Source organism: Lissotriton helveticus, chromosome 8 (genome assembly GCF_964261635.1).
Source record: "Lissotriton helveticus chromosome 8, aLisHel1.1, whole genome shotgun sequence".
Lineage (NCBI taxonomy): Eukaryota > Metazoa > Chordata > Amphibia > Caudata > Salamandridae > Lissotriton > Lissotriton helveticus.
Genome location: NC_136069.1, coordinates 1,595,764,656 through 1,595,785,012, shown reverse-complemented (window position 1 = coordinate 1,595,785,012; position 20,357 = coordinate 1,595,764,656). Strand labels below are relative to the sequence as shown.

Genomic DNA, 20,357 nt, shown 5'->3' with positions numbered 1-20,357 from the left:
TAGTCAATATGGTCCTTTTGGCCTTTTTCCTTTGTCCCCACCATATACAACCCAACTCAATACTATACATTTGTAAGTTAAAATTATCCACCTACAGTATGCATCTGTACCTTCAGGATATCGCCCATAACTTCGCCTTTCTCCTGTGTAGCACATTCTGCCATCTTTTCCAGTTGATCTTCCAGCAAAGAGATTTTGCCCTGCAGGATGAGGATGTACTCTTCCATGCCTCGCTGAAAGAATCAAGATCACAAAACAATTATGGTTTCTGCACAAGACAAAATATGGAGAATAAGGAACCATGCCTATATACAGTAGTTACGAGACAATAGTTTTTATGGATGGTTATGAAAGAATTTACAACATCTGAAACGAAAAGGAATTTTTATCACTTTCAAAGATCTGCTGACAGCCAAGGTTAATTGCCCATAGGGAATAGTATTAACGTACAAGTTACTTACCTTGGGTAACGATGTATGTGGTAGACACGATTCTAGCCACAGATTCCTTAACGTAGAATTAGCCCCAGGCGTGAGACTGGGTCCGAAAAACTTTTTGCCCAGCATCCCTGCGCTGGCGGGTCGGCATCACGCGGCTAAACCCAGGCGTCATCCACGTACGTAACGTCAGAAAGGTCACATAAGTCCCACCCCAGCACGCCTACGTCCGCTTTCTTCTGAGAACTTTTCCACGGCACAACGCGGAGCCATCAGACAAAACTGTGGGATTATGGGAACAGTGTGCGAAAGAGCAGAGAAAGTGGAAAAGAATGGAGACGAACACCACCATAAGGAGCAGCGTCAACACCTCAGCAGCCAAAGGCAGGGAAAGAAAAGAACGGAGTACAGCCCTGAACAGCCACCCCGCCAGGATGTAGATAGTCCCTCCTGGAGACAAGGAACACACACACATTTGTCACAACATACAGCAGGACTACAACCCCACCCAGGAAAAACAAAGGGGAAACTGGTCTCAAGAAAGACAGGAGCGACTAGTCTCCAAGGGAACCCCAACACAGAGATCGACAACCACACCTCCCCAAAGGAACATGGGTAAGTTACTCGTACATCTGATAGACTACAAGCCGCAGATTCCTTAACGTATAATAGATACCCTAGCCATACCCACAGGGAAGGAGTGTCTGCGAAAAAACCCACTGGCCTGGCCATAACAGAGGACCCCACAGGGGACCAGGCCAATGGCAAGGCGAGGAGCCTCATCCCCGCAGGCAAAAGGAACCTCCATAGCAGAACGCCACGGATCCCACGTGGGCGGGGGAAGAAGAAAAGGAAGAAGAAAAGGAAAAAAGAGGAAGCCCATTCCACTCAAAAGAGGAAACAAGGCAAGGGGAGGCCGCAGCACCCCACTTCCTTACAGGGCTACAGAACCGCCATCTAAGGCCAAGGCAAGGAAGAGGAAGAAGAGCAACCCAGAGGCGCCAAGGAGACAGGGAGAAAGAGGGAACAGCCAGGGGCACCCAGGGAGACCGGCAGGCTGCGCCCCAAAAGACGGAAGAACACAAGAACCTTCCCAACCCCCAGGCCAGTGAACATGAGTGTGAAGAAGGCCCAGACACACCACAGAGAGAGGTATGCACACATACCTCAAAAGGAGCAGAACCAGTGAGACGACGCCAGGCCTCAGACAGCCGGTCAGATTTGACTAACAGCACAGCAACCCCAGAGAAGGACACCTCGGGGTGCCACCCAGGCATTCACATTCAGCACAAGCGCCACAGAGGCAGAGACTCTAAGGCGACCACAACTCTCCAGCATATAACGAGCTATATAACAGCTACCAGTACCCCACATAGGGAAGGAGGAACAGGAAGGAGGAAGGAGGAAGGAGGAAGAAGGAAGAAGAAAAAGGAGGACAAAGCCCCGCCAAGAATCTCCGGATGGCTGAGTCGGCCGGGGCGTGGAACAAGACGGTGCCATCAAAAGGAAGATCCACCAGGCCTCCCACACATTCTCCGGGAACACACTGTCCCGAAGCAAAGTATGGCTGCGAAGGACAACGGAAGAAGCCATGGCACGACCCAGAACCTCAGATATCCAGACCGGAGCGAAGAAAAAATGTCGCAAGCTCCTGGCCATGTAACGCATGGTGTCACAAGTTAACACCAGCACCCTCCTGAGAAGCTGCAGATCCAAGGGACTCCGCAGAGTCCCACAAGCATGATGTGGGCCTAGCCAAAACACATAAGGTGTTAAGGCCCCGCAGAGCTGCACTGGTTGAGGCAAACATATTGCGTCCCCATGAGTCCTGACAGCGGGCCTCCCAGTAGGGTGGAGACAACAGCGACGGCAGGGAAGGAAATATTTACAACAAGGGGTGGTGATGGACAGAGTCTCTGAATTAAGCAGAATACTCTCACCCAGTCAAGAGATCAGGGCTAAATCCAACACCGTTTTTTAGCTCATTGCACCATCCCGGTTTCAGAACCTGGCTGTATGCAAATTAGTCTGTCCCTGGCCCAGTGCATCATGGGAACAGGGCAGAACAGACTACAAAAGCCAATTCTTACACTGGGAAGGAAACAAGCTTCCGGGGACCGGTTTCTGGCATTTCAGCCGTCTTCGGCCCGGCTTGCATGAATCCTGATGGTGCAATGAGCAAGGGACTCACATCTGAGTATACCCTTCCACGCTTAGGGTGGACAAAAATATTTACAACAAGGGGTGGTGATGGACAGAGTCTCTGAATTAAGCAGAATACTCTCACCCAGTCAAGAGATCAGGGCTAAATACAACACCGTTTTCTAGCTCATTGCACCATCCCAGTTTCAGAACCTGGCTGTACGCAAATTAGTCTGTCCCTGGCCCAGTGCATCATGGGAACAGGGCAGACCAGACTACAAAAGCCAATTCTTACACTGGGAAGGAAACAAGCTTCCGGGGACCAGTTTCTGACATTTCAGCCGTCTTCGGCCCGGCTTGCATGAATCCTGATGGTGCAATGAGCAAGGGACTCACATCTGAGTATACCCTTCCACGCTTAGGGTGGACAAAAATATTTACAACAAGGGGTGGTGATGGACAGAGTCTCTGAATTAAGCAGAATACTCTCACCCAGTCAAGAGATCAGGGCTAAATCCAACACAGTTTTTTAGCTCATTGCAGCATCCCAGTTTCAGAACCTGGCTGTAGGGAAGGAAAGGCGGTCCGCAAGAGGGGGCCACTAGCAGAGGGGTGGAGGGAAATACATGCCGGGTCACACAACGCTGGAAGGTGCCAGTGCAGAAGGTGTTGGGGCACCGGATCCCCCGTGGCAGGGCGCCCCAAATCCCAGTCAGCGAAGAATGGAGCCAACCTTCAAAGGGGAGCAGCAGCTCCCTCCCACCAGAGCCCTGGTGAAGAACCTCCAAAAGATGGTCAGCAGGGAAATGGGTAGCCAGATCTCCCATGTGCAAAATTCCCACAGCTGTGGAAACAGCACGAGCAAAGGCCGCACCCGCCTCGGTAGGGCCCCGCGATGGAAAGGCAACTCCTCCGTGTGGGACAACTGCAAACTAAGAGGTCCATCCCTCAGACCAAGCCAAGCGGGAAAGGGCCAGGCCTGAAAAGGAGAAAGAGGCACCGAAGAGTGGGCGACCAGTGGTTCCTCCGGCAAAAACCGCAGACCCGGCGACGGCAAGGAGCAGTCTTTGGATGACGTCGGGAGAAAGCCACGCCGCAGTGGCCTGTCTCCGGTGAGGACTACACCAGCAGGCACCCAACCAATGGGGAAGAGAGAACGTCCAAGGACGAATCTACCACCTGACGCCTGTCCGGTGCGGTCGAATTCGCAACCTGGGGCAGGGCGTCATCGTCATTCAACACCACAGGAGACGCCAGACAGGCCTCCATTCAGTCACAAGGTGCCGGGGATCGGGGCTGGGCTGGAACCAAGGTGGTCAATGGGCTCGACACCCAACGAGTCGGCCGCCTGCGTGGAGAACGAGAAGCACCCGGCGAGCAACTATCAGTTTCCCGCCAGGCTCGAACCATGGGCGGGACGACAGAGGTCCACTGACCCCCACGGCGGCGCCAGGGCTGACTCTACCTCGGACGAGGCAGCCGCCTGCACGGAGGGATGAGAGGGACCCAGGGACCGACAAGGAGCCCCCCCCGCCAGCTTCGACCCATAAGGGAATGAGAGGGGCTCTCCAAACCCTGTGGCATCGCCAAGGTCGACTCTACCTCTGACGAGGCAGCCGCCTGCGTGGAGAGAGGAGAAGGGCCCGGGGAGGGATGAGGGGTCCCCTGACCCCAGTGGCGCCACCCGGACCAGCAGCTGCCAGCGCCGTAGCGGCATCACCTCTGCCTCAGACAGAATAGCCACCTGTTGAAAGGGCCGATTGGGGCTCGGGGATGCGACCCAGCACTTGCGACCTCCCGCGACACCACAGGGACTCCCATAGGAGTTTGCGGCGAGGCCAAAGATCCATGGTCCGAAGGAGGGACCTCTGAAGGGCCGCACCCGAACAGCACCACATCCTCTAAACCTGGAGCCAAACTAGTCAGCGCTGGGGCCCGCATGGCGCAAGGGATCCGCCAAACGTCCCAGGAGGCGAAGCCAGCAAGGCCTGCAAAGCCGCCACATATGTCTGCATCTGGGCTCTCGATGCCCACTCTCTGGGGAACGGTGGATAGGGGGACGATACGCGGGGCCACATCACCCGCGGAGAGCCCACGTCCTCAACAGGCCGGAAACCAGCCCTCGGGGAACAAACTGCGACACTCACCCAGAGGGGAGCGTTGCTCTTGCGGCACAGGAGATGAGGACGACGTTGACGATGACAGCCGCTCCGAAAACACTCCCCAGTAGCTGAGCGAGGAGACTGAGCCAATCTGGATATGCGAGCCGAGAGAAATTTCATGCGACGTTCCTGCCGCGACTTCGGCTTCAACCGCTGACACACCTCGCAGTCCGTGGAGCTGTGATCCTCCCCCAAACACAACATTCAAAAGACGTGAGGGTCCGTCGCCGACATCAAGCACCCACAGGACGAACACATCTTTAAGCCCGAAGGCATCCGCTCACTGTTCCCACAACACATAAGATCGAAGGAAAAGGCCTTAACAGGCTCAGAACAAGAATCGGATCCGCGTTGCATTCGGAAAAGGAAAACACTGACATAGGCAGGCAGGGGTGGGACTTGTGACCTCGCGGTGGTCACGTGCGTGGAAGACGCGTGAGCGGAGCCACCTGATGCCGTCCCCCGGGCGCGCATGGATGCGGGGCAAAAAGTTTTCTGGATCCAGTCTCACACCTGGGGATAATTCTACGTTAAGGAATCTGCGGCTACTAGTCTATCAGATAGACAGCTCAGCTATCAGATAACACTTCAATTCTCCAATTGAGTCAGAATAGGAATGATTTATTTAGCCAAAAGAAGGTAGGCAGTTTGCAGGTTGGTATGCAGCAGCTATCTGGAAAACAAGAGCACTGCTGGAGAAGGAGTAGTTTCTTACCTGTAACTCCAGTTCTGTAGTAGGGGTATCTCTGTTATAGTCATAATCTAGTGAATAGTCCCGCCCATGTGCGTGGAGCAATGGAAAGTAATCTCTTAAGCTGTCTTCAGTGCAGTCCTGCATAGACACTTAAGAGAAAATTAAAGACAATAATGCAGCCTATACCTGCAAGGCTACACTGTCCAGTACTTCAACTTGAAATACAAAGGATATTCCACCAACATCACATTTAACACACTGTTAAGTTTCACCCATAGAGAAACTTCCCCTTCACAAAATCCTTGGAATGATAGAGAGGAAGGGATGGACAGACAAGCCCCCATAGGCTGCCATTATGTGTCTGGAAAAGGGATACCGTGCCTTTAAGGAACTCTTCAGAGACCCTCGGTATCCCATGATGCACAGCAAACTCCTTTTACTTTCAGTTCTTTTTTCCGGCTCCTGCTAGCAGGACCCTGGAGCATTGAGCTCCCCCTTTTTGGGTGTTTTTAAATTTTTTGGCACTTTTAAAGTGTTTGGAGTGTTTCACTCGATGTCTGACTGCTTCATCCTGTTTCTGGAGATTTGGCCAGTTTTGCCCACTCTTTTGTCGAATATGCCAGCCTTGTTCGACAAGTGCCCTGAGTGTGCCAGGAACAAGGCAAAGTAAGACCCTCACAGGGTGTGTATCCTCTGTCTCCCTTCCTCTCATGTCCCTGAAGACAGAGATTTGCCAACATTCCTCCAGGAGGACCCTGAAGGACAGAGAGAAGATCCGGCTCCAAGGACTGCAGCTCAGGAGACAGCAGGACCAAGGTGGGTCTGGGCATCGAGGGACTTAGTCCTCTGCCCGTGCTTCGGCCTCTGGGGGGCTCCCCAGTCAAGACAATGCCAGGAAACGGCACAGGTCGACGTCATTGGCCTAGACGTCTGCGTTGAGAGGGTTGACCACCATCTGCTCTGTCGTCCCAGGGCTCTGGGTCGAAGCGACGTCGCCGTTCGACGTCGAGGGGTCCGGCGTAGAGACTCGGACAAGGTCGAGGACTGCGTCGACGTCGAGACACCGACGTCGAGAGGGGTCCGGGAGACACCGGCGCTCGCCGTTCGTCGTCGAGGGGAGACTCGACGTCAAGGGATGTATCCACGTCGAGACGTTCGACGTCGAAAAAGAGGTCAACATCGAGGAAGGAGAAGTCGAGGTCCAGGGGGCGTTCGAGAGCAGGACTGTGTCCCATGACTCGGTTGTCACCCTGTCCTCTGCATCCACGAGCCTACAGTCGCGGCGGCACCGGCGCTCGTCTAAGAAGAGATCGGCCTCTAGGAGATCCTCATCAAGGCCTGCACAGAGGAAGAAGAGAAGAGTGGTTCGATCTGCGGACTCTGACTATTCTCAGACCTTCTCGCCTGCTAGGCCTAGGACGCCTACGCCTCCTCCGTTGCCTAAGGATCCTCCTCCTCGTAATCCTACTCCTCAACCACCTCCGCCTCATCTTCCTCCTCCTCCACCACGGCCTCCTCCCCGTTCTGTCATTGCCGCGCCTCCCATCGCCGCCTACGGGGCCTCCACAGCCTAGGCTTCCGGTTCGGCATCCGCAGCTTACCCCTCCAGTACGGCCAGTGGATCGCCCTAGGCCTAAGAGGTCAAGGTCCAGGCGGAGACACCGTTCAAGGAGTGACCCTCGATCTTCAACACGGTCCAGACACCGTATTTGGAGGGACAGGTCCAGGTCCCGTCACGTGGACTCTTCCAGTGCCTGGGACTACTCACCCACCTTATCGGATTCACCACTTACGAGGGTGTCACCGGTGAATGACATTGTGTCGTTCCAAGAGGTGTTGTTGAGAGGGGCGGCGAAGCTTGGAATTACCCTGACGGTTCCCACACCTTCTACGTCAGTCATTTTCGAGACCCTGCACAAGAGGCAGTTGTCTCGGCCCTTTTTGCCCTTGGTGCCAGGGCTGGAGGAGCCAGCTATGGAGCTCTTCCTGACTCCGGCGTCGACAAAATCTGCTCCTTCCCGGCTGCAGAAGAAATACAGACCCCCAGACTCTGATCTGGCGTTCCTTAGATCGGATCCGGTGCCAGATTCAGTGATCGTAACGGCAGCTAGGAAGCAGCACACTACTGCCCCGTCCTCTACGGTGCCTCCGGACAAGGAGAGCCGTACGAATGATTCAGCGGGAAGAAAGGTGTGTGGTACGGCAGCAACGTCAATCAAAGCCGCTAGTGCCACGGCTCTCCGGGGTTAGTATGACCGGTCTTTATGAGACTCCCTACAACAGTTTCTGGAGTAGCTTTCTAGGGACAAGAGGGAGGACTTCCAGGAAATCATCCACGAGGGCATGATGGTATCCAACCAGGTGATCAGCTCGGCTGCAGATTCCTCTCTCCTGGCGGCTCATGGATTATGCCACGGGATTAATCTGAGGCGTCATGCCTGGTTGCGCCTGACTTCGCTAAAACCAGAGGCGCAGCAGAGAGTCGCCAACCTGCCGTTCTGTGGTGCTACGCTATTTGGAAAGCATGCGGATGAGGAGACGGCCTGCATGAAGGCGGAGGCTGAAACCCTGACGGCCGTCGGGTTAGAAAAGCCACAAGAGAAGACCTTCCGTCCCTTCCAGAGACTATTCGGTGCCCAGGGAAAAGGGCAAGGTCGTCAAGCTGGGCAACAGTAAAACCAGCAGCAGCAGTACCAGCAGCGTCCATTCCAGAAACGCCAGAGGGGTAGAGGTGGCCAGCAGTCCTCAACCCCTAAAGGCCCGGCAGGGTCTAGGCCCTGAGGTGCTCCTTCCCCCTCGTCCGTTACCCACCCTGGTGCGGGGAAGCATACAAAATCACTTGGCAGAGTGGAGAAAAATGACTCAGGACAAGTGGTTGCTGAATATTGTTTGCAATGGATACAGTCTTCGTTTCGTCAGCCCGCCTCCAGCTACTCCACCGGTTTGCTCACAGTATCCATCACGATTGTGAGCCCAGGATGGGGATGTCAGATTAGCCTGCCACAAGTTAGGTTGATCTCCAAAATCGACCAAAAAAGTTACTGAGTTGCTTCCTCCGATGTGCTATGCTATTTGAAAGGCAACCCCTAGTCAGTGCTGTGAGAAGTTGGCCTGGTATATGATGTTCACTATTCTAGTGAACACCTTGCACCAGTCCAAACAACCCTTATGGTGATGGTTGTAAGTCAACCTTATAGACCAGCTATCCTAGTGGTAGCGTGGACAGAACAGTCTTAGGCTAAAAGACTCTTGAGGGCGTGTAAAGCCAGCTGTTTTACCATATGTAACCCCTTGAATATCAAATGAAAGGACACCACACAGGATATATATAAAATATATGTATTTATTTACTAACACACTCCTCTGAACTCTTTATGAGGTCAGAGGCAAAAGCACATAACAAGTTACTTAATCTGAATACTTTAAATAGCACAATTTACAGTTAGGCCCTAGGGGCGAGTAAAACCATATACTAAGTAAGTGGTATAAGAATCACACTGGAGAAAAGGAAAGGCCTAGAGATTCGCTGGGGCTACACTATCTGACCCTTAGGTTAGGAGTAGGAGGCCCACAGGCGGTGCGTGCAGTGTCTTTACACACGCGCGATCAATGGGAACTTAGCGTTTAGAAAAAGAAAGATTTAGGACACTTCCGGTCTAGCTAGAAGGAAACAATTAAAACCTAGACACTTGGATAGTCAATACCCTTGGGAGCACCGAAGTACTCGTGTTACCTCACCCACAGGAAGCGGGTGCATAGGTGTGAAGATGTGCCGGGTTTCGCCATTGAAGTCTATGGAGCCTGTGAAGAAAGATGCTGCAGGCGACGAGGAGGAAGATGTCCGGGTGGATCCAAGGGTGGATCGAGGATGAAGACCTGAAAGCAGAGGGGACAGAGTCTGGGTCACTAGCCAGTGACCGGGTGGAACCAGGAAGGAACCAGACTACGTCGAGGAGCAATCAGGTGCTGTCGTGAAGCTCGTCTCTTCAGCCACGCGGACGAGGAGGCATCGAGGACGACCAGATGCTGGAGAGGAGCTGTCCCACGAAGGTTCTCGCAGATGGAGGGGGCGACTGCCGGGTTGGAGTCAACAAGCCTTGGCAAAGGCAACCCACGCAGGATACAAAGAAGGCTTCTCATGCAGACCAGCAAGGTCTGAGGTGCCTCACCTTTGCAGGGAGGCAAGGGCCAGTCTGGAGCAACCAGACCAGCGAGTTGGTTCAAAAGGATTGTCGTCACAGAGGCTACTAGCCAACGGGCCAGCAACTGGACAACATCGAGCAGAACACAAGCAGAAGGGCCCCACACAGAACTCGTGGAGTGTGGCGGGCTGATCTTCGTTGCAGGTGGAGCTCGGATTCGGGGCTTCTCAATCCCCAGTGCACAGCTGCGAGGATACCTCAGGAGCTGCACAGTTAGCAAGTCGTGGACTTTTCAAGATGTCCGGTCACACGCGTCTCGTCGCCTCCATGGATCTCAGCTATGCTGCAGATGTGAAGAGAGGGTGAGAGAGGTCTGTAAGTCTGGGTCTTGTCAGGCTCTGTGCTCGGGTCCCGGCGGGAGCGTCGACAAAAAGCCATGGATTTGCTGGATGGTGCCTGGTTGCCCAGGGTGGTCCTTGGCCACAAGGGAGATTCTTCAGTCTTCAGCAGAACGTCGAAGGTCCAGAGTTTCGTTTCAAGTTTCAGTTCAGGATCAAATCTAAAGTCCTGGGTTTCAGCTCCTACCTTTATACAACTAAAAGGGGCTGGATTACTTTCTAGGTCCCTCCTATGGGTGGGACCAGGAAGGGGGGTGGTTACACCCCCTTCACTTTGTCCAGTTTCGCGCCAGAGCTGGGGCTGGAGTGCCCCAACACCGGTTTGAACTGGACTATGCATGGAGCACCTAGTGTGCCCCAGGCAGTGTCTCAATCTACTCAGCCCTCCCTGTCCCAATACACAAAGTCATGTCTGGGGTGGTGCTCGCACCTCTCCAGGCAGGAAACCTATTGTCCAAACCTCCGTGACTGGAAGGACTCCCAGCAGCAGGAGGTCAGACTTGTGTGTGGCAGCAGCGTCCATTTTGTTACGCTGGGGCTCTGGTTAACTTTAACCGGGATAGTCAGCAACAACATGGCTTCTCCCTCTAGAAGGGTGGAATGCTACCCCCGTCACCAGAATTGGCGAGGGGGTAGTATTCCAAAGCGTATGACACCTTACACAACATGTTTAGATAAAGCCAAACCAAAGTTAGCATACAACCGCAAGGATTATAATGCACTTAAGAGTATATGGTATGGCGATATCATAGAACAGCCATAAGGACATGGTTCCGAAAGCTGCAGACAGGCTCAGATCATGCTAGAGCACCATCTCACACATAACCAAGCACTCTGCCTCCAGGATTGTTAAGGCCTGCCACAGGAGTGACTTATAGGTTACTGTGTGTCTATACATAAGGGTAGATATAGGAATACTATACCTAAGCAAGGGGTGATTACACGACCTTGCCCCAGCTGAGTGATCAGCCAGTTGTGTCCGTTTGAGTGGCCAGCCAGGGGTGGCATAATACATGCTGCAGACCCTGGTAGGCCTTGGTTACACCTAGGCCCTGAGTACCTAGGGTACACTTCTACAGGGGTGAACCAATTCCCAATTGTGGATGTACCTAGAGTACATGGTGTGAATTTAGAGAGAGTGCATCTGGGCTGTGGGTCTGATTAGCAGGCCCACAGCCAAATCTAAGTCGAAAACCAGTAAATTAAAAGCAAAAAGTGGGGGTGACCATTGGAAGCAGATCCTACTCTCCTACAAGTGCCCACTGCAGTCTGAAGTTCCATAGCAAGACAGGCATGTGTTAATGACATGATGCACCACCATTAATCACAAGGTCAGGAGACCAAGCAGAATCACAACAGACTTGTCGTTTGTCAGCCTTCGAATTGTGTTTCGAGTCAAGACAAAGGCAGACATTGTGTGCATCTATGAGCCACTAAAGAGTTACTCAAATTCACTAACTCGTTCTGATGGATGCTTTTAACTGCATATTTCTTACCTTGAGAACATTCCTCAGGTGCCAGACCGGATCAAGAAGATTTAACAGCATTGTGTCACACACAGTGGGGCTCAGCATTGGCTTCTCTTTGCCACAAAGTGACAGTTGTGATGCATGTATGCGCCACCACAGCCCAACATCAGGTTCTGGACTCTTTCCATGCCCTCTGACACACAGCACAAAACAACTCGAAGTACCAGTGTGCAGATAGCGGATTTGGAACTTTTAGATCGGGAAAAAAAGAGCATACACAATATAGAACAGCAAGGTGTGAGGGCAGTGAGGAATGCGCAGTCCCCACGAGAAAAAAACCATTACAGAAGGCAAGTAAATTGATCTTCTGATGGATAGTTCTAACAGCAGATTCCTAACGTTTAGAGCAAATACCAAATTAGTATCACCAAAGGAGGAGAGTTTGGAGTCAGCCCTGCCCAAAAAGTCATGGAAGATAACGGGCAAAACGTCCTTTGCATCATACCTGGCAGTGAAAGCACTAGTGCTTTGGGAACATTTGAACAGACACCCATGTCACAGCCTGTTCGATGTCTAGAAAAGATGTATCCTCCTGGTGCGCAAGATGGTCACACTGCAGTGAGGATCATGCCATAAAGGCAGTTATTCACCATCATATCCATATAAACATGACTCCAGCAAACATAAGGGAGGGAATTATTGACCTCCCCTGCCATTTGACAACGCCAATACCAGCTCAAAAGCTCTACCCGGCTTGTCAGTGCTGAGATGGGATGGGAAGTCGCGAGGGAGCATAGTAAGATGACAGCCGCAGCTGTAAAATCCTGATGCTGAAGTAGAGTCCGCTCCAGGGGATGCGGGCAGAGGGGCACTCATTGAACTAGCTTCCCCCGCAAAAAAATAAATAACACCTCTAACACCCGGTACTGGGCTGCTGGGAGAGGCAATAAGCAGTGACCTAGAAGAGACAGCCCCTTTGGCAGGAAATATCAGGCAAGTGGAAACAGCAGAGCCACCAATGAGTGGTTGCAGAGGGAGTGAGTTGGCAAATTAGAGAACTCCATTCGGGGTAGGTGAGCGCTGGTACACTATGTGCCTTTCCAGCAGCATATCGAATAGACTACAGAGGACAGCGTGCCCGTTGAAGGCGCATCAAGGGCCCTGAAACATTTTTACTGCTGAAAAGGGAGATGGGAGGATGTCTCCCACCCAAACAGGGGCGAGTACCCCTTTTTTTATTGATCTGAAGGGACTCGATGGGCCATGGCTCTCTTCCCAAAGTCTTGCTTCAAATTGCCCTTTTAGGAGGAGTACGTGGCCTATTACTTTGGGTGGGTAATTATGGAAGACGACATGGTCAACTGCTGATGTATGGGTCTGCTCATGCCTTCCCTTGTCAATCTGTTGCCTAACCCGAGGGTGTGGTGTGACCACAGTTGGGAGCTGTCCAAGAAACTCAATCCGAATAAAACGATGCTCAAAATAAAGGATGAACCCCAGTGACTGTGACGACAGGACTTCACTCATGTGAGTGGAGGTCAAAATCGCAAGGAACTTGTTGAAAGATGGGGTTGCCCCCTGGTCAGCTTCAATCCAGGATTGGTAACCCAATCCCTAAACACAATTGTGATAAGACCACCACCATATTAAGTGCACGAGATAGATTAGGAAAGTGGATTTGGGTATTATTTATTCACTACGTCCACTTATCTGCTACTTCATGTCACTCATGAAGGTATGGCAACCCCCCAACTAGCCACCGTGGGTCTCCAGCCTTTATGCGACACTTATAAAAAAAACCTTCATTTATTACACAGACATAATTTAAGAGATCCACAATTCACACTACTGAATATTTTCTTACATTATCATCGGCTGAGAGGTATGAGCAAATCATCCTTCAAACGATTCCTTGCAGAGCACGTTGCCTGCCAAACTCTAGAAAGGCTAGAAGTGGCATACTGCTCAGTCCAGGAGGAAATGCCCACAGTGGCACATGTGGCTTGGATGGGCTGGGAGGGGAGGGCACGATGGGCCTAGAGCTGCCTGGGAAGATGTGCAGGTTTTGCTGCACTCAAACTTGCATGATATCCAGAAGCAGCAGGCTACGCATTATTCACTAAAAAGTTTATATACCTTTGTAGCCCTCTGGAGGTCTGACCTTGGGTAGAATTCAAAAGGAGACAGAACTGGCACTCCACAAGCTAACTTTCTGCACCTGGCGTGGTCATGCACCAAGGTTCAAGTATATGGGCATGAGATACTGGCCAATATCAACACTTTGGTGGAGTGCCAGGTGCAAATGAACCCAGGATTGCTCTTCTGGGAGTGGTGAAATGGCTTGTTTTACCGCACTTTGGCTCCCTACTGGTGAAAAAATAGGTAGCATGTCGAGGTAGGCAAAATCCCCGAATTTCAAGCAATGGCTGAATGTCAGACCTGGCACCTTGGCGTGAGTTTACCTTCCACTTTTTGCTGATGTGCCTTAGATGTTTTTGCTGGTGTCCGCTGCTCAGGGCACTGCGCCATGGCCAATCCGTGCCGCAGTGCAAGTGCTCCCTATGTAAAGTGTAACTGTGATTGATGTCCATGATTGGTTCATTGGATTTACTGTCAGTCCCCAGTAAAGTGCACCAGGAGTGCCAGGGCTTGTAAATACCAATACTGCTAGTGGGCCTGCAGCGCTGGTTGCGCCACCCACAGAAGCAGCCTTTTAAAATGAGTCTAGGGTCTGCCATTGCAGAACCTGCGTGCAGTCTGGTACTGTCATGCTGGCTAGGCAAGTGCACACACTTGCCAGCCCCTAAACCTTCCCTTAACTTCATATTAGTCACCCCTATGGTAGGCCCAAGGGCAGGGTGCATTGTAAGTGTAAGGTAGGACATGCTCTGATGAGTGTGGCATGTCCTAATAGTGAATTACTGCCAAATTCGTTTTTCACTATTGTAAGGCTACCTGTTCTCTTTAGGCCAGATGGGCTGCTGGAATTATTACATTCTATAATCCCAGCAGGCTCAGGGAACATGGTAGACAATAACGTTTAGTATGCCTGAACTCCGAATAATCAAATACTTCTTTTAGTAAAGTTTATTTTAATATCCTGTGTTTGCAAATGCTACTTTTAGAAAGTTAGCATTTGCTTGCCTAACCATTTCAGCCCACCTCTGCTTGGATGTGTATCTGACTGTCTGGGTTGTGTGAGTGACAGGGCTGGGGGATGACAGGTGGTGAATGCAAGGATTACACCTTAGTGGGAGGTAGGAGTGCCCCTGGACTCTAATCAGGCTGTGCTCTGCCACCACAATGCTGGCTCCGCCCCCCTGGGGAGCGACTGATGACTCAGCCTGCACCTGGCCCAGGAGAAGCGAAGCACTGTCATCAAGGTACTCCTGGCTGCCCCGGTCCACACAATGCTGGCTCCGCCTCCCTGTGGAGCGTCTGATGTGCCTGCCCTCACACTGAAAGCAGAAGCCAGAAGTACCCCCAACAAGTGCTCAGAGACTGAAAGCCGTTATGCAAAGGCCCCCCCTGGCCTGAGAAGACAAAAGAAATGCTGTATAAAAGTAGGAGCCCTGCTCCTTGTAAATCAGAATCCTGTTTCCCCACAAAGAACCTCTGCCCGACTAGAAGGAGAAGACGACGCTGGAAGGACTGGCCTGCTGCTTGCCTTGCTGAGAAAGGAGAGAAGACTTTTGAAAAGACTTTGCTGACTTGTGCTAGAAACTTTCTCCAAGGGCTTGACTGAGCTTGCCCCCTGAACTGAACCCCAGGACCAGTGGGTTCATTGTGTCTTCGCTCGTTGCCATCTGCCAGCCGGGTGTGCCTCCCGCCGGAGTAAGACTGCGCCCCTCATCGCCCCCTCCTAGGGCTGTGGCACTCGGGAGCTCGCCTGCCCTTCACCCGTGAGAGCCTCGCTCCTTGGAGTCGCTCTCTGCCCCCGGGTCAGGCTGCCTGCTCCTCTGCCCCTGCCTGCCACTGGAGCGCGCTGAAGTGCTCTCACCCCTCCCGCCGGAATTTCCTCCAGGCCGGTGACCTAAGCTGGGACTGCAGGTGCCCTGCTGCCCCCGCTCGCCAACCCGAGGAGTTTACAGGCCGCGCCGCCCCCCTGTTGGGAGACCCCAGTACCACCTGTACCGGGGTCGTGGGCCGCGCCCACCTGTGTGCACCCACCTGCTGCATACAAGACCCAGAGACACTGCCAGAGAAGAGTCTCTACAACTCGTCCCCCCAAGGAAGGAATTCAAACCGGGCTCGGGACCCACAACGTTTTATTTCCCCGTCAGCCTTCCCTGTGCCTTGGCCCAAGAGGCTCCTCTCATCGCCTCCCTGCTCCTAACTGCAGCCGGGAGCCCCCACCTCTGGAAAAGGCCCGGGGCTCCTCCAGACTCCTCTCATCCCTGCTTGCTGCTCCCCAGCTCAGCCCCCACCTCCGGAAAAGGCCCAGGGTTTGTCAGGTCCCTCTCTGGTCTCCATTCCAAGCGGACCGCGAGATGCGTGAGCATTGGTAGGGCCCAGGGTTTTCTTCCGTGTGGAGCACAGAGGAGCGCTGCGAAGCCCACAGAGGCGCTTGGGAGCGCCATACCTTCCAGGAACAGGGCAAGAGGCCCAAATTATTGCATAACTGGAACTGAGAGAACTGTCTAAGTGAATTGAACTGAAGAAGAAACATTTGAACTATAACAAAGAACTTGCCTATTTACAATCTTGTGGCTTACCTAAAAAACGTTATATTGGTCTTGTGATTAAGTCTTGCCTGAACATATATATTTTTACATAAAGAAGCAGTATTTTTATATATTCACAGCCTGGTGTCCATTTGTGGGGGGATTGGTACATTTTACTGTGTGTGTTATTACAAATGCTTAACTGAATAACGCCTGAAGAATAGCCTTGGCTGCTCACGCCACGCACCTAGAGGGTGAGCAAGGGTAATTCTAAGGGGTCATCCTTTGCCCTGACTTAGAGAGGGTCCCTGCTTGTCGCAAGTGAATACTTGCGCCAACCAGAGCCCCCCAATTCTAACATTGGACGCAGCGGTGAGGAATTGCGAATTTGCATTTGTAGTTGACATACAGTGAATTACTGATCACCACATAGCGAGAGCAGACCTATAACGCAGCCACAGATTTCCATTTTTGATAATTTTGTTGAGACATCTGCCATTGCTGAAGCCATGCCTGGCTCACTCCCTGCTGGAAGAGCACCCTCTGTGATTTCTGGAATTGAAGATGTGAATTGGGAACACAGAGGACTGGAGGGTTACACAGTGGAGCAGTTGAAAGGCTACTGTGTAAAATTCAGAGTTGCACATACTGGGTGCAAAAAGAGAGGCCAATACATCAAGGCGCTGAGAGCCTGGAAAGAGTCTAGAGAACCACAGAATGCGGTGGATATCATACCACCAGATGGCATTGTGGAGCCCAGCAGAGGCCTGTCACCAGAGGAGCTGGCGGACAGGGCAGCAGACAGGGCCCATGCAATGGAGATGGCAAGATTAGCTGGGCAAATGGAAATGGACAAGCAAAGATTGGTCATGGAGGCGCAGCAACGCCAAATGGAGCATGACCCAAGATTGAAGGAGTTGGAGCTGAGAGGTTTGGGAACAACTCCTTCTGGTGGCAGCACAACGCCGGTGCAGGTAGAGTCCAGGGTGTACATGCCCAAAGATGTAGTTAAGGAGTTCTTTAGGGGGGATGACATAGGACAGTGGTTTAGGGCATATGAGGTAGCCATGTCCTCCCACCGGGTCCCTGACAAGGATTGGGGAGCGGGGTTGTGGGGGAGGTTCCTCAGCGAAGGGCGGGACACCCTCCTAGATTTGCCTCTTGAAGAACAGAGTTCCTACCCCCGCATGAAAGAGGCCTTAATGACCAGGTATGGGCTTACCCCTGAAATGTATAGACAGAAGTTCAGGGAGAGTGTAAAGCGTCCTGGGAATACGTATGTGGAGTATGTGACTGGATTTTGAGGAGCACTGGATGGATTGGTGAAGGGTAGTAAGGTAAATGATTTTCAGGGGCTTTTTGATTTAATTGCATGGGAGCACTTGTCTGATCACTGTTTTCCTGAGCTACGCCAGCACCTGATTGATAGCAAGCTGTCCAACCTGAGGAAGCTTGCTGAGGAGGCGGACCGCTGGCTCAGCACCAGGGTCCACAAGGGTCCAGTGGGAGACTCCGCCAATGGTGGGCAGGGTCCCCAGCAGAAGAGTGGGGGGGACAGGGGTAAACAAAGAGGGTTCCAGCGAGGCCCCTAAAGTAATCCCCAAGGGAACCAGTAGCGAGGTTCTCAGCCTCCCCCACCCCTAAAGCAGAACGGGGCCCCGACAGGTACGCCTGTTCCAAAGGGGCCCTTCAATTGTTTCAGATGTGGTGACCCGGGGACATTGCCAGTGACCCCAAGTGTCGCCTGTTTGGTAAACCAGCACCCACTGGTGCTCCACCCCGGCAAGTAACTAGTGTTAATTTGGGAGAGGTAGTAGTAGTCCCCGGGGGTGGAGATCCTGTCCAGATGACCCTAGTCTCGCTAGGAGACAGTGAGATGGTCCCTGAGAACTACCTGCCCTCTAACACTAAGAAATATGGGCAGGTGGTGACCATCAATGGTAAGCAAGCTGAGGCTCAGAGATACAGGAGCCAGTGTGACTGCAGTGAGGCTGCACCTGGTGTCTCAAGAGCAGGTTGTACCCCATGTCTACTGTAGGGTTATCAATGCTGATAATTCAGAGAGTCAGTGTCCGATGGCGCAAGTTCCCTTCGAGTGGGGGGGGGGGGGGGGGGGGGGGGGGGGTCTCTGGTACTCTGCAGGTCTGTGTGAGGAAAGCCATGCCTGTAGACTGTTTGCGAGGGAATGACTTTGAGGACTCCCCTTGGGAAAAGGTGGAGAAGACGACTCACCTGAGGATGGTGGGTCTGCCTGACTGGGCGTGCTTGACCACCCGGTCAATGGCAGCCAGTAGGGGTGCTCAAGAGATCCTGGGGACTGAAGGAGAGGCCCAGGAACCGGCCTTAGAGAGAAGGCGCAGGGGGGGCGGGAAACCGGCCCCTCAAGTTCCCACGGTCCAGGAGGAAGCAGACCTTGAGGGGGATTCCCTGGAGCCTACAGGGGAACAGATTGCTGAACTGGGGGACCTGCCTGAGCTGACCCATTGCCTGCAAGGAGGCCCCTCCAGGGAGGAATTCTGCAGGGAGCAGAAAGAATGCCCTTCTCTCGTGGGGATGCGGCAGAAGGCTGCAGACCAGGCCAATGGTGTTCAGGCCAATACACATTATGTGTACTGGGATAATGACCTCCTGTATTCTGAGCCTAAGGTTGCTGAACCTGGGTCAGCCCGTGTGCTGGTGGTACCCCAGAAGTTCAGAGCCTTCCTACTGGGGTTGGCTCATGGTGTGCCATTAGCAGGACATTTGGGGATGGACAAGACCTATGACAGGCTTGTCACCCACTTTTATTGGCCCCAAATGCACAAGAGCTCAGATGCTCATTGTAGATCTTGTCAGACTTGCCAGGCAAGTGGTAAGAGCAGAGGTAGGCACAAGGCTCCTCTGCAACCCTTCCCCGTGGTCGGTACGCCATTCCAGCGAGTTGGTATTGACATTGTTGGGCCTCTGGACCCCAAGACAGCCATGGGCAACAGGTTCATCCTGGTCTTGGTGGACCATGCCACCCGGTACCCTGAAGCCATCATTCTGAGGACAGTGACGGCCCCCGTGGTGGGACGGGCACTGATGGGAATTTTCTCATGAGTGGGATTCCCTCTAGAGGTGGTGAGTGACAGGGGGACCAATTTCATATCCAAGTATATGAAATCCCTTTGGCAAGAGTGTGGTGTAACCTACAAGTTCACCACCCCTTACCATCCCCAAGGAAATGGGTTGATTGAGAGATTCAACCGAACCCTGAAAGGCATGATCATGGGCCTGGAAGGTCCAATGAGGCGTAAGTGGGACGTCCTCTTACCATGCCTTCTCTTTGCATACCGTGAGGTACCACAGAAGTCCCTAGGGTTCAGCCCCTTTGAACTACTGTACGGTCACCCAGTGAGAGGACCTCTGAGTTTGGTAAAGGAAGGCTGGGAGCAATCTCCCAGGAAACCTCCCCAGAATGTAAACAGTTACATGCTGGCCTTCAGAAACCAGACCAGGCGCTTCAGGCAACTTGCTGAGGCAAATCTGGAAGCCAGCCAGGAAGAGATGAAGCGGTGGTACGACCAGAATGCCACTCTGGTGGAGCTTCAACCTGGGCAAAAGGTGTGGGTCTTGGCCCCAGTGGAGCCTTGTGCACTTCAGGATAAGTGGACAGGTCCATTTGAGGTTGTGGAGCGCAAGAGTCCGGTAACCTACTTGGCGGACATGCAGTCTCCCAGGAACCCTTTGAGGGTCCTACATGTTAACTGCCTTAAGCCCCACTTGGAGAGGTCTGAAGTGGGCATGTTGTTGGCAACTGATGATGGAATGGAGGAGTCTGAGCCTCTTCCTGACCTCTTGGTAGCCTCTGAGAAAGATGGGTCAGTGGATGGAGTTAACCTCTCACCCACCCGGACGCCTGAGCAACAGGAAGACTGCCGCCAATTGCTGGGGCAGTTTCCAGATCTGTTCTCCCTGGTTCCTGGTGTCACAGATTGGTGCGTCCATGATGTGGACACAGGAGACAGCTTACCTGTGAGACACAAGGCCTACAGGGTAACTGACAGGGTCAGAGCCTGCATCAAGGAGGAGGTCTCCAAGATGCTTGCTCTTAGGGTGGTTGAGTCCTCCAGCAGTCCTTGGTCCAGCCCCGCGGTCTTTGTCCCAAAGGCTGCTGCGCCGGGAGCCACACCTTAACTCCGGTTATGTGTGGACTACAGAGGGCTCAATTCAGTCACCAAGACTGACGTGCACCCTATCCCCAGAGCTGATGAGCTCATTGATCGGC

The 20,357-nt window shown here is 52.8% G+C and overlaps 1 protein-coding gene across 11 annotated transcripts in view; it reads right to left on the bottom strand.

Moving 5' to 3' along the window:
- NUMA1 (nuclear mitotic apparatus protein 1) overlaps positions 1-20,357 on the bottom strand; it is an 832,005-nt gene that overhangs the window by 400,317 nt on the left and 411,331 nt on the right. For 7 of the 11 annotated variants that reach the window (XM_078658631.1, XM_078658630.1, XM_078658639.1 and 4 more), the window contains exon 13: positions 96-233. In XM_078658631.1, the coding sequence (XP_078514757.1) occupies positions 96-233 (138 nt within the window). The remainder of the gene's footprint in view (positions 1-95; positions 234-20,357) is intronic. The other 4 variants (XM_078658637.1, XM_078658634.1, XM_078658636.1 and 1 more) reach the window with 1 other exon arrangement.